Source organism: Pipistrellus hanaki (assembly GCF_964339955.1).
Source record: "Pipistrellus hanaki genome assembly, chromosome: 21".
Lineage (NCBI taxonomy): Eukaryota > Metazoa > Chordata > Mammalia > Chiroptera > Vespertilionidae > Pipistrellus > Pipistrellus hanaki.
Window position 1 is genome coordinate 7,888,372 of NC_140523.1, and position 13,912 is coordinate 7,902,283.

General features: G+C 56.7%; 2 protein-coding genes across 2 annotated transcripts in view; both read right to left on the minus strand.

Moving 5' to 3' along the window:
- Positions 1-707: 707 nt before the first annotated feature.
- On the minus strand, positions 708-9,117 carry CTXND1 (cortexin domain containing 1). The gene is made up of 3 exons (XM_084869338.1): positions 8,839-9,117; positions 3,589-3,723; positions 708-1,625 (listed from the first exon to the last, which is right to left on the minus strand). Exon 3 carries the CDS (start codon positions 1,597-1,599, stop codon positions 1,420-1,422), a length of 180 nt encoding a protein of 59 aa, XP_084725464.1. The 5' UTR covers positions 1,600-1,625; positions 3,589-3,723; positions 8,839-9,117; the 3' UTR covers positions 708-1,419.
- Positions 3,585-13,912, minus strand: part of TBC1D2B (TBC1 domain family member 2B) — a gene marked incomplete at its 3' end in the record, with an annotated part of 33,748 nt that continues 23,420 nt past the window's right edge. The window contains exons 6-7 of the mRNA XM_084868978.1: positions 4,379-4,386; positions 3,585-3,723 (exon numbers count right to left, since the gene is read on the minus strand). Coding sequence (XP_084725104.1) covers positions 3,585-3,723; positions 4,379-4,386 — 147 coding nt within the window. The remainder of the gene's footprint in view (positions 3,724-4,378; positions 4,387-13,912) is intronic.

A 13,912-nucleotide genomic window follows, 5' to 3' on the forward strand; every position in this document is an offset into this window, starting at 1 on the left:
TTGACCTAGGAACCAGGAGGTCAGGGTTCGATTCCCGGTCAGGGCACAGGCTGGGGTTGTGGGCTCCATCCCCAGTGTGGGGCGTGCAGGAGGCAGCCAATCAATGATTCTCTCTCATCGTTGATGTTTCTTTCTGCCCCTCTCCCTTCCTCTCTGACATCCATAAAACATACACGGAGTGGCCAGATGATGATGCTCTCTGGACACATAATAACCTGGCCACTCAGTGTCTATATCCTATAGAATAAAAGGCTAATATGCACATGGTCCCCTCGACCAGGAGTTTGACCAGCAGGCAGGCCGGCCAACCGCCCATGTCCCCTCGCCCTGGCCAGGCTGGCCAGACCCCATCCATGCACGAATTCATGCACCAGGCCTCTAATATATTTATACACTGAGTAGCCAGGTTATTATGTGTTCAGAGATCATCATCATCTGGCCACTCTGTGTGTGTGTGTGTGTGTGTGTGTGTGTGTGTGTGTATTAGAGGCCCGGTGCATGAATCCGTGCATGGGTGGGGTCCGGCCAGCCTGGCCAGGGGGAGGGGACATGGGCGGTTGGCCGGCCTGCCTGCCGGTCGCACTCCTGGTCGAGGGGACCATTTGCACATTAGCCTTTTATTCTATAGGACACACACGGAGTGGCCAGGTGATTATGCGTTCTGAGATCACCATCATCTGGCCACTCCCAGTATGTTTTAAAGGAAACTGACTGGCAGCAACCATTTTGTGGGCGAGAAAACCAGAAGATTCCAATGTCTGACCACAGGGGGGGTTTACTCAGCACCGACCTCGCCCCCCGGCGGGATGCCCCACCCACAGGGACTCCGGGTCCCGGGTTCGACGCGGTAACGTGAACGCCACGCCGCGCACGCGGTGCGACCCGTGTAGATACCGTGCGTCCCAAAGGCTGGGCGGCTCTGTCAAAGCAGCGGCTCCCGGGAGGCGGGGTTCCACGTTTCTGTATTTTCCCCCCAAAACTTCTAAAACGCACCCCTCAGCGGCAGCAGAAAAATATACGGTACCCCTCTGTGTGTTCGTTTTTAAAAAATGCAGCCGGGAAGCAGTCCCCGTGCCCTCTGGGGGGCTTTAAGGAGGAGTCCCCCGTCACCCCCATTCACAGTGGCCCCCTGGAGGGGCTTGGGTTCGAGGGGCGACTTCACTGGGGGCTCCCCGCCGCCCCAGGGCCAGTTTGCATCTGATGGGCAGAGGGGCCTCCCAAAGGAGGCCACGGTGGTGCCACTATGGAGACCGCCCCATAGTCACTGCGTTTCTCAAACTGGAACCCCTGGGGCACCCCGAGCACGTCACTCGGATGCGCCCGTGGGAGCAGGCGAGGCTGAGGGGGGCTTTCTCTCCCCCCCCCCCCCCCGGGAGCCGCGTCCCCCGCTGTGGGCGGGCCGAGCGCCCGGCCGGGCCCTCAGTCATCCAGGTGCTGCTCCTCCCAGGTGGACGTGGGGATGGCGCTGTACGGGTCCATGATGACCTTGGCGCAGCGGATGATCATGACCACAAGGAAGAGGCAGAGGAAGACGAAGCAGGCCAGCGTCAGCCCCTTGTCCACGTCCACGTAGACGGCCTCGGGCGTGGGCTCCTCCATCGCGGCCGGCGGACCATCTTCCGGCCCTGCGGGGGGGGGGGGGCAGCCAGCGAGCAGCGTCATCGTGTGTTATTATTTATTATTATTATTATTATTATTAAATATATTTTATTGATTGTTTACAGAGAGGAAGAGAGAGGGATAGAGGGTTAGAAACATCAATGAGCGAGAATCATCCATCAGCTGCCTCCTGCACGCCCCCATGGGGGATATGCCCGCAACCAAGGCCCCTGACCGGATTTGAACCCGGGACCCCTCAGTCCACAGGCCGAGGCTCTATCCACTGAGCCAAACCGGTTTCGGCTATTATTATTATTTTTTAAAAATATATTTTATTGATTTTTCACAGAGAGGAAGGGAGAGAGATAGATAGCTAGAAACATCGATGAGAGAATTATCGACCAGCTGCCTCCTGCACGCCCCCCACCGGGGATGTGCCCGCAACCAATGTACATGCCCTTGACCAGAATCGAACCCGGGACCTTTCAGTCCCCAAGCCGACGCTCTATCCACTGAGCCAAACCAGTTTCAGCTATTATTATTATTTTTTAATTATTTTAATGTTTTTACTGATCTCCGAGAGGAAGGGAGGAGAGCGAGAAACATCCATAATGAGAGAGAATCATGAATCGGCTGCCTCCTGCACGCCCCCTCCTGGGGGATCGAGCCCACAACTCCGGGCCTGTGCCTTAGACTGGAATCGAACTCAGGACCCTTCAGTCTGCAGGCCGATGCTCTATCCACTGAGCCACACCGGCCAGGGCTGCCCATTGCATTTCACGTCCAGTCAATTATTCCGTCCTCAGGACCGCCGTGGAGGCAGGCCAGGCGTCACTCTGGCCGTGTTATAAGAGTGGACACTGAGACCTAACCAGTGTGGCTCAGTGGATAGAGCGTCGGTCTGCGGGCTGAAAGGTCCCAGGTTCGATTCTGGCCAAGGGCATGTACGTTGGTTGCGGGCACATCCCCGGTAGGGGGTGTTCAGGAGGCAGCTGATCAATGTTTCTCTCTCATCGACGTTTCTAACTCTCTATCTCTCTCCCTTCCTCTCTGTGAAAAATCAATAAAAATATATATAATAATAATAAATAAATAAAAAAGAGTGGACACTGAGGCCCAGGAAGGGGAAATGGGCCGCCCGAGGCCCACCTCCCCACCTTTGCAGGCCCCTCCCTCCTCTGGCGGAAGCAGTGGGTCCATCTCCCCCACCTGCTCCGAAGCGTCAGGAAGACACACGGGCCAGCCTCTGCTTGGCAACCTGGCCTACGTGTAACCACCAGGGAGGGTGCTGCCCCTCGCCTGCACCTTGTCTTCCTCCCGTCCCGTCCCCGGAGGGCACTGACCTGCTGGTCAGAGTGGTCACTCAGTTGGGTGACTCGGCAAAATCAATGGGATGACTCAGCAAAAAAAAAAAAAAAAATTATCAATGGGATGACTCAGCAAAAAAAAAAAATCAATGGGATGACTCAGCAAAAAAAATCAATGGGATGACTCAGCAAAAAAAAAAACCATCAATGAGATGACTCAGCAAAAATCAATTGTATGGCTCAGCAAAATCAAGTGCATGGCCGAAACCGGTTTGGCTCAGTGGATAGAGCGTCGGCCTGCGGACTGAAAGGTCCCGGGTTCGATTCCAGTCAAGGGCATGGACCTTGGTTACGGGCGCATCCCCAGTGGGGGGTGTGCAGGAGGCAGCTGATGGATGACTCTCTCTCATCGATGTTTCTAACTCTCTATCCCTCTCTCTTCCTCTCTGTAAAAAAAAAGTCAATAAAATATATATTTAAAAAAAATATCAAGTGCACGACTCGGGAAAAATCAATTGCGTGGCTCAGCAACATTGATCAGATGACACAGCAAAAATCCATCAGGTGACTCAGCAAAATCAACTGCATGGCTCAAGACAGAAGCGAGGAGAGTTCAGAGAAAACAGATTCCACCGAGAAGGGAGAGATTCGAGCGGATAGAGATGAGAGAAAGCGGAGTCACCTCTTCATAGGGGCCAGGGCGTGGGCTGGCACCCCGGGTGGGGCTGCTGCGGGAGGGAGGGGCAGTGTCTGGACATGGCAGCTGGCAGCGGCTGAGAACAGCGTCCGTTCCTTCGGAGAGCAGGCGCTGGCGGAGCTGAAACAGAGCAGACACAGCATCAGATCCTGCCCCAGACCTGACTGCTCTCTTTTATTTTTAAAAAAATATATTTTAATGATTTTTTTAAAGAGAAGAAGAGAGAGGGACAGAGAGAAACATCCATCAGCTGCTTCCTGCACAGCTTCTACTGGGGATGTGCCCATAACCAAGGTACATGCCCTTGACCGGAATTGAACCCGGGACCTTTCAGTCCGCAGGCCGACGCTCTATCCACTGAGCCAAACCAGTTTCGGCGTGACTGCTCTCTTTTAAAAATGTGGTCGAAAGGGGCCCGTGCTGAGCTGACAGCCCAGGGGAGGCCTGCGTGGCGGCCTTGCAAACTCGGAGCCCTGACGCCCCCCACAGGGCGGTCTGGAAATTAACCATTGAACCACAAACAGGTTAGTTGGGGAGCCATGTCCCAGGCCGGTATTCTCCCCGACAAAGATCCACTTAGATCTTTCCTGAGTCTGTTTGTCTTTTTGCCTCTAAGATAACACATCGGTGAGATGTCGGGGTGCCCTGTGCCCCCCTTTTCCCGGACCCCTCGGGGCACAGCCCGCGGTGCTGGGCGCCAGGACAGAGGCCACAGACCCCTCATGGCCACGTGCACCGTCCCTGCACCCGCCTGAGCGTGTGTCCGTCACCTCACCTTCTAGCCTAGGGGTGTCGAACTCAATCAGAGAAGGGGCCAAAATCTAAAATCCAGCCTAAATCGCGGGCCGAATGGTTTACTGAACGGTCATAAACTGACAATGTCATAAACTGACAGCGGAGTGCAGTGATGACAGCGCGGTGCGGGCCACATTGCAAGGCCTGGCGGGCTGGATTTGGCCCGCGGGCCTTGTGTTTGACACATGTGTAATCTATCCAATCCCAGGGGTTCTGACCCCACCCAGGCCTGAGCCTGGGCTCTGGGATGTGCATTCCTTGGGGGGTCGTCTTCCGAAGGACCAAGGGGCTAGCAGGGGTCTTCAAACTACGGCCCGCGGGCCACATGCGGCCCGCAGAGGAGTCTGATCATGCCCGCCAGGTTTTTTGGGCAGTGAGCGCAGCCGAGGTGTTACAGTAGGAATTAGTAGTTCATATAGTCCGGCCCTCCAGCTCTCTGAGGGACCGTGATCTGGCCCCCACTTTAAAAAGTTTGAGGACCCCTGGGCTAGAGTTTCACGCTCCCAGCTGGACCCCGAATTATGACATCCCCACACCCCAGGCCAGGCTGTGCCTACCGCTCACCGGGGAGCCCCACGGGAATGCAGAGATCAGGTCCAGAGAGACCCCGCCTGGTGACCCTCCCCCAAATGTCAGGGCGCCCGGGCGCCCGGGTCGGGTCCTGTAACCTGGAGGCCAGCCCGGAGGAAGTCGGTGTTTTCTAGATCTTTCTTTTCTTTCTTTCTTTTTTAAAAAAAATATATTTTATTGATTTTTTATAGAGAGGAAGAGAGAGGGACAGTTAGAAACATCGATGAGAGAGAATCATCCATCAGCTGCCTCCTGCACACCCCCCACTGGGGATGTGCCCACAACCAAGGTCCATGCCCTTGACCGGAATCGAACCCGGGACCTTTCAGTCCACAGGCCAACCCTCTATCCACTGAGCCACACCGGTTTTGGCTGCTGGGTCATTTTTTAAAAATATATATTTTATTGATTTTTCACAGAGAGAAAGAGAGAGGGATAGAGAGTTAGAAACATCGATGAGAGAGGAACATCGACCAGCTGCCTCCTGCACACCCCCCACTGGAGATGTGCCCGCAACCAAGGTCCATGCCCTTGACAGGAACCGAACCCGGGACCTTTCAGTCCGCAGGCTGACGCTCTATCCACTGAGCCACACCGGTTTCAGCTGCTGGATCATTTTTTACGTTGGTTTGTGTTTTTTTTTTTTTCTTTAATATATTTGTACGGATGTCACAGAGGAAAGGAGAGGGAGAGAGGGAGAGAGAGGAACATCACTGACGAGAGAGAATCATGGATCGGCTGCCTCCTGCACGCCCCCCCCCCCCGCCCCCCTTACTGGGGATCAAGCCCGCAACCCCGAGTGTGTGCTCTGACCGGGAATCGAACCCGGGACCTTTCGGTCCATGGGAGGGTGCTCAATCCACTCAGCCACACCAGCTCTACCCACTGAGCCACCCCGGCCAGGGCTCTGGGCGCGGTTACTCATTGCCCCTCTGTGTCTGGCGTCCCGTTCCCCACTCTGCAGGGAGCCTTCCCACACACACGCACACGCACACACACACACACACACACGTGGGCGCGCACACACACACACACACACACATGCGTGTGAGCACACACACACACACGCACACACACACACACACACATGCGTGCGAGCACACACACACACACACACACACACACACGCACTCTGCTCCACGCCTCCTCTCCCCCGAGCCCGGCCGGAGCCCGGCCAGCGAGACCCCCACTCCAGACGCTGCTCCGGGGCGGACGGGCCCAGCCCCTCCGGGGCCGGGAGTGTGTGCACCACCACAGAGGCCACACCACCCCTTTCACCGCCATACACAGAACCACGGGGGCGGGGGGCGGCCCTATCCAGGGGGGGCCCCGGAGGGGGCCGGGCCGGAGGCTGCGGCCACTTAGATCAACGTGGGCCGGTGATCTCACCCCCCCCCCCGGCCTCAGTTTCCCCCTGGGTGAGACCATCAGGATCAGAGAGTCAGCCCTGGCCCGTGCGGCTCAGTGGGTAGAGCGCCGGCCTGCGACCTGAAGGGTCCCGGGTTCGATTCCGGCCAAGGGCATGTGCCTTGGTTGCGGGCACATCCCCAGTAGGGAGTGTGCAAGGGGCAGCTGATTCTCTCTCATCGATGTTTCTAGCTCTCTGTCCATCTCTCTTCCTCTCTGTAAAAAAATCAATAAAATATATCAAAGAGAGAGAGAGAGAGAGAGAGAGAGAGAGAGAGAGAGAGAGAGAGAGTGTGTCAGCCCTGGCCCGTGTAGCTCAGTGGGTAGAGCGCCGGCCTGCGACCTGAAGGGTCCCGGGTTCGATTCCGGCCAAGGGCATGTGCCTTGGTTGCGGGCACATCCCCAGTAGGGAGTGTGCAAGGGGCAGCTGATTCTCTCTCATCGATGTTTCTAGCTCTCTGTCCATCTCTCTTCCTCTCTGTAAAAAAATCAATAAAATATATCAAAAAAAAAAAAGAGAGAGAGAGAGAGTCAGCCCTGGCCCGTGTAGCTCAGTGGGTAGAGCGCCGGCCTGCGACCTGAAGGGTCCCGGGTTCGATTCCGGCCAAGGGCGTGCACTGGGTTGCGGGCACTGGGTCGCGGGCACATCCCCAGCGGGGGGCGTGCAGGAGGCGGCTGGTGGATGTTCCTCCGTGTCCTCCCAGGAGGACAGCAGTCCGGGGCCGGGTCTGCGGGTCCGCGGCGTGTGAGTCAGAGCCAGCCGCCGCCTCGAAGGTGACCCCCCCTGACTGGCAGGCAGTCGGCTGCTCGCAGGGCCCTGGTGGGGGTGCGGCTGCTGGCCGGGATCTCCCCCGCGGGCAGCGGCAAGGTCAGCCCTGAGGCCGCGGCCCCCACCCGCCCGGCACACCATCTGTGTCCCAGCCGCCGCCACAGGGGGTGAGGGGAGGAGGGAGGAGGGACCGGAGCCAGCCCTTGGGTTCAGGATCTCAGCCCAGTCCCCCTGCCCAGCAGGGCAACGTGGGCCGAGGATCTCACCCCCCTGGGCCTCAGTGTCCCCCTGGGCGAGGCAGTGGTGAGGATGAGAGAGAGCATCAGGATCAGAGAGTCAGCCCTGGCCGGTGTGGCTCAGTGGGTAGAGCGTCGGTCTGCAGACTGAAGGGTCCCGGTTCGATTCCGGTCAAGGGCATGTGCCTTGATTGCCGGCACATCCCCAGTGGGGGGCGTGCAGGAGGCAGCTGATCGATGATTCTCTCTCATCGATGTTTCTAGCTCTCTATCCCTCTCCCTTCCTCTCTGAAACAAAAATTAAAAAAGAAAACAAAACCCTAACAGTGTGGCTCAGTGGATAGAGCGTCGGCCTGCGGACTGAAGGGTCCCAGGTTTGATTCCGGTCAAGGGCATGTATCTTGGTTGCGGGCACATCCCCGGTGAGGGGTGTGCAGGAGGCAGCTGATCGATGTTTCTAACTCTCTCTCTCTCCCTTCCTCTCTGTAAAAAAAAAAAAATCAATACAATATTTTTTAAAAAATAATAAGATATCTGGCCTGGCCTGTGGCTCAGTGGATAGAGCGTCGGCCTGCAGACTGAAGGGTTGGATTCCAGTCAAGGGCACAGGCCCAGGTTTTGGGCTTGATCCCCAGCAGGGGGCGTGCAGGAGGCAGCCGATCCACGATTCTCTCTCCTCCTGGATGTTTCTCTCTCTCTCTCTTCCCTCCTCCCCCTTTCTCTCTGAAATCAATAAAAATAAATAAATTAAAAAAAAAATTCTCGGGTGAGGATTGACCTCCCCCACAATAAATAAATAAATAAAATAAAAACGAGGAGACCTGACTCCCCAAAATGCAACTCAGTCAGGTCCCCTGAGCCGGGGCAGAGCCAGGTCTGAATGCCGACCCGCCAGCTGCCTGCAAACCCCAGGCTGCCTTCTTTTTTTTAAAAAAAAATTTTAATTAAAATATATATATATATTTTATTGATTTTTTTACAGAGAGGAAGAGAGAGGGAGAGAGAGTTAGAAACATTAATGAGAGAGAAACATCGACCAGCTGCCTCCTGCACGCCCCCCACTGGGGATGTGCCCGCTTCCGAGGTCCATGCCCTTGACCGGGAATCGAACCCCGGACCCTTCAGTCCGCAGGCCGACGCTCTATCCACTGAGCCACACCGGCTTCGGCGCCAGGCTGCCTCCTCACTGCCTCTCCGGCCGGTCCTGTGGCCTCGCACCCGGCCCTCGGATGGGGGGAGGAAGGGGGGAAGGATCCGACCTGCTTCAGGGATATTTCCTCCTGGGCTGCTTCACCTACTTTCCGAAGGTCAGCACCCTCACCGCTGTGATGCGAACGCCCGTTAAAATGAATCTTATTTTCATTTTTTATGGCCATGGGCCCGTTCCACCGCATCTCATGCCAAAAGCCGGCACACGCCCTGGTCTCCCCCCGGTCCGCGCTTGCTAGAAACACTGACCTTAGGCCTTGGACCGCCGTCAAGCCGGTAAGTGCTGTGTCCCCGCGGTGGCCAGACGGATAATTTAAGATTTTCCTTGACACCGTTTCATTTTCCATTTAAATCGTGGCTAGCCACAAGCCACCTCGGGATGGCAGGGTTTTCTGTTTTTTTTTTTTGTTTTTTTTGTTTTGTTTTTAATATCTCTGAATTGATCTCAGAGAGGAAGGGAGGGAGGGAGAGAGAGGAACATCCATGGGGAGAGAGAACCCTGGATCGGCTGCCTCCTGCATGCCCCACCCTGGGGATGGAGCCCGCCACCCGGGGCCTGTTCCCTGACCGGGAATCGAACCCTGACCTCCTGGTTGCGAGGTTAACCCTCAGCCCCTGAGCCACACCGGCCGAGCAGGACTGTGGGGTTGTTTTTTTTTAAAAAAAATTTATTTTATTATTATTTTAAAAAATATATATTTTATTGATTTTCCACAGAGAGAAAGGGAGAGGGATAGAGAGTTAGAAACATCGATGAGAGTCATCGACCAGCTGCCTCTTGCACACCCCCCACCGGGGATGTGCCCGCAACCAACGTACATGCCCTTGACCGGAATCGAACCCGGGACCTTTCAGTCTGCAGGCCGATGCTCTATCCACTGAGAGGACTGTGGGTTCTGAGTGCGCCTGGCAGTCTATTCATTTGCTGGAGAAAGATCAGCGAGGCAATCTATTTGAAATGGCTGCCTCTTTTGTGTTTAACTTCGTAAAGGAAATAAACTGGAAAGATAAATAGGACTCTCTCCATCAAGACTTATATAAACGGCCGCGCGGCTTCTTGCAGCCGGGCTATTTTTCGTTTTCCAGGCTGAGTAAGGTTCCTGCTTTTGTTTGTTTGTTTGTTTGTTTGTTTTTATAGAAACCCTTATCCCTCCGTCATCTTGTGTACATGTTAACGTGGAGGTCTGACCGGCCTCCTGGCTAGAGCTGTGGGCCATCAATCAATCGCCAGGCCCAAGGGAATTCAGGGAGCCGGTTCCAGCATGTCATAATCACAGGAGTTTCATCAAAAGGTCGGAGAAGCCGAAACCGGTGTGGCTCAGTGGATAGAGCGTCCGCCTGCGGACTGAAAGGTCCCGGGTTCGATGCCGGTCGGGGGCGTGTACCTTGGCTGCGGGCACATCCCCAGTGGGGGGGCGTGCAAGAGGCGGCTGATGGATGATTCTCTCTCATCAGTGTTTCTAACTCTCTATCCCTCTCTCTTCCTCTCTGTGAAAAATCAATAAAATATATTTTTTTAAAAAGGTTGGTGAAGCTCGGGGGCTCAATAAAAGCTGAGTCACATATGTGGTCATCTGTCAGAGCTGAACGGCACTCCCCCCAAACCTGAATAGGATGGCTGTTTGCTGCCAGACAGCTCTGGGCATCTCCACCTGCGTGTTACTGCCCCCTGTTGGCCAGACACCGGAACAGCTGTAGACCATTCCCCCATCTGACAATGCTTCTGTATAAAACCCTACCCTCTGAAGGCTCTTATCTCCACCTTGCCTTAGGACAAATTGTGTTAATAAAAAAGCAAGGGGTCCTGAGACAAGGAGAGAGTCTTTAGCTCCTTTCGCCATTTCCAGCATGTCATAGTTACAAGAGTTTCATCCGAAGGTGGGTGAAGCTTGGGGGGCTCAACAAGGGCTGAGCCACCCATATAATTACTGTTAGAATGGCTAAGGCACTTCCCCCAAACCTGAATAGGATGTTTGTCTGCTGCCAGACAGCTCAGGGCATCTCCACCTGCGTGTTACTGCCCCCTGTTGGCCAGACACCTGAACAGCTGTAGACCATTCGCCCATCTGACAATGCTTCTGTATAAAACCCTGCCCTCTGAAGGCTCTTATCTCCACCTTGCCTTAGGACACATTGTGTTAATAAAAAAGCAAGGGGTCCTGAGTCAAGGAGAGAGTCTTCAGCTCCATTCGCCATTTCCAGCATGTCATAGTTACAAGTTTCATCAAAAGGTTGGTGAAAGTCGAAACCAGTTTGGCTCAGTGGCCTGCCGACTGAAGGGTCCGGGGTTCAATTCCAGTCAAGGGCCTGTACCTTGGTTGCAGGGGGAGTGCAAGAGGCAGCTGATGGATGACTGACTCTCTCTCATTGGTGTTTCTAACTCTCTCTCTCTCCCTAACTCTCTCTCTCTATATATATATAAAAAAAAATCAATAAAAATATATTTTTTAAAAAAGGTTGATGAAGCTTGGGGGGCTCAACAAGGGCTGAGCCACACCTGCGGTCATCTGTTGGAGCGGCTACAAAGCATCATCTCCCCCAATTTTATTTTTATTTTTATTTTATTTATTTATTTATTTATTTATAAATATATATTCTATCGATTTTTTTTTTACAGAGAGGAAGAGAGAGGGATAGAGAGTTAGAAACATTGATGAGAGAGAATCATCGATCAGCTGCCTCTTGCACACCCCCCACTGGGGATGTGCCCGCAACCAAGGTCCATGCCCCTTGACCGGAATCAAACCCGGGACCCTTCAGTCCGCAGACCGACGCTCTAGCCCACATATGTCAAACACAAGGCCCGCGGGCCAAATCCAGCCCGCCAGGCCTTGCAATGTGGCCCGCACCGCGCTGTCATCACTGCACTCCGCTGTCAGTTTATGACATTGTCAGCTTATGACTGTTCAGTAAACCATTCGGCCCGCGATTTAGGCTGGATTTTAGATTTTGGCCCCTTCTCTGATTGAGTTCGACACCCCTACTCTAGCCACTGAGCCAAACTGGTTTTGGCTTATTTTTATTTTTAGAGCGACTAGAAAAAGTGAGGGAGAAAGCAATCATCCAGCCTCAAGAGGGGACGCCCGATAAGCCAGCAGCCACACCGCACTCTCTTTGGGATGACTGGGCGCTGCCTGATCTCAGCACAGGGCCCCCCCCCACCCCGCCCTCCCCCCCGCCGGCAGGTGTGTGTTTGCATGTGCGGTTTGCCCGCCCACGTTTCCATGTGTGTCTCAGGCCGAGCCACCCCTGCCAACCAGGCCTGGATCGAAATCCCGTTTGCAAATCACCCCGGAGGCCTTGCTGTGGGGCTCCAGGGAGCCCTAACCCCACCTGGCAGGTTTCCGAGGACCACAGTCCAGGGGGTCCCCACTTCTTGCCAAGAGGCGGCTTAGGAGCTCCGGCCGGAGTGGTTCAGTGGATAGCGCGTCGGCCTGCAGACCAAAGGGTCCCGGGTTCGATTCCGGTCAAGGGCATGGACCTTGGTTGCAGGCACATCCCCAGTGGGGGGCGTGCAGGAGGCAGCTGGTCGATGTTTCTCTCTCATCAATGTTTTTCTCTCTCCCTATCGCTTCCTCTCTGTAAACATTCAATAAAATATATTTTCAAAAAAGAAAAGAGGCGGTCGAAGCCGGTGTGGCTCAGTGGATAGAGCGTTGGTGGCCTGCAGACGCTCAAAGGGTCCCGGGTTCGATTCCAGTCAAGGGCATGGACCTTGGTTGCAGGCACATCCCCAGTGGGGCAGGTGCAGGAGGCAGCTGGTCGATGTTTCTCTCTCATTGATGTTTCTAACTCTCCCTCTCTCTTCCTCTCTGTAAAAAAATCAATAAAATATATTGAAAAGAAAAGAAGAAAAAAAGAGGCTTAAGAGCCCTGGCCGGTGTAGCTCAGTGGATAGAGCATCAGCCTGCAGACCAAAGGGTCCCGGGTTCGATTCCGGTCAAGGCCACGGACCTGGGTGGCAGGCTCCGCGCTGGCCAAGGCCCTGGTCTGGGTGTGTGCAGGGGCAGCCCATGAATGTGTCTCTCTCCCATCGATGTTTCTCTCTGTCTCTCCCTCTCTCTCCCCCTCTCTCTTGGAAATCAATGGACACATATCCTCGGGTGAAGCTTGAGAGAGAGAGAGAGAGAGAGAGAGAGAGAGAGAGAGAGAGAGAGAGGAGGGCTGAGGGCAGGGAAGGCCCAACCCCTCACCTGGTGACCTTTCCCCTGGTCTCCCCTTCCAGAACTTTCCCTGCGCACAGTGGGGGCTCCTGGAGCATCCAGTTCTAGAATCCACCCTTCCCCCGCCCCCCAGATACCACCCACAGCCCTGCTGCACCAGCACAAGCTGGGCTATTGGAACCGCCTGGGTCAGCACGAACCCCTTTAGCAAGGCCGGCGGGCACCCCCAGGACTCTGCCCGGAAGCCCACGCCCACCGTGACCTTCAGGGCTGCGCTGTGTGTGGGGGGACCCCTGAGGGGGACCCCGCTGGACCTCCTCCTGCAGCCCCAGAGGGACTGCGCTCCAGGCACCGAAGTTGCAGGCACAACCCCTTAAGTTTGGTTCAGGACAGCTCGGCCCGCTCCCTCCTCCGGCGGGGGCGCCAGGACCCCCGTGGAGAGGGAGAGAGATGGGGGGGCCCGGGTCCCCACTGGAGAGGAGCCGGGGAGGCCGGAACCCAGCACGACACACACACACACACACCGCCTCCCCGGGGTGGGCACCCGCGCCAGCCGCGCAGCCCGGGCCCTGCGGGGCGCGCCGGCGGGGATCCCCGCGCCCCCGGCCCCCGTGCGCCCCCGGGACCGGGGCTCCGCGGCGCGCGGCCCGGGACCCCCTGCGCCCAGGGCGCTGCGCCCGGCGGGTCCCGGAGCACCGCCCCCCCCCCCACGCACCCCCTTACCTGGCGCGGGGTCCGGTGCGCGGGGGGCCGGGGGGCCGCTGGGCCGGGGCCGGGGCGCGGGGACGCGGGGGGCCGGGGCCGGGGCGCGGGGCGCGGGGCGCAGGGACGCGGCAGGCCCGGCGGCGGCGGCGGCTGAGTCAGCGCCGGGCGGGCGGCGGGCGGCGCGGGGCGGGCGGGCATCTCACCGGGAGGCGGCGGACCGCGTTCCAGGGAGACACCGGGGAGTGCGCCCGGGGGAGGGGGGAACGGGGAGGGGGCGCGGGGAGGGAGCCCCCGGGGAGAGTGCGCCCGGGGAGGGGAGCCCGGGGAGGGGGCGCGGGGAGGAGGTGCGGGGAGGGGGCGCGGGGAGGGAGCCCCCGGGGAGAGTGCGCCCAGGGGAGGGGAGAACGGGGAGGGGGCGCGGGGAGGGAGCCCCCGGGGAGAGTGCGCCCGGGGAG

Coding starts and splice junctions, on each gene's coding strand:
- CTXND1 (XM_084869338.1), bottom strand. CDS start 1,599: ATGGAGGAGCCCACGCCCGAGGCCGTCTACGTGGACGTGGACAAGGGG.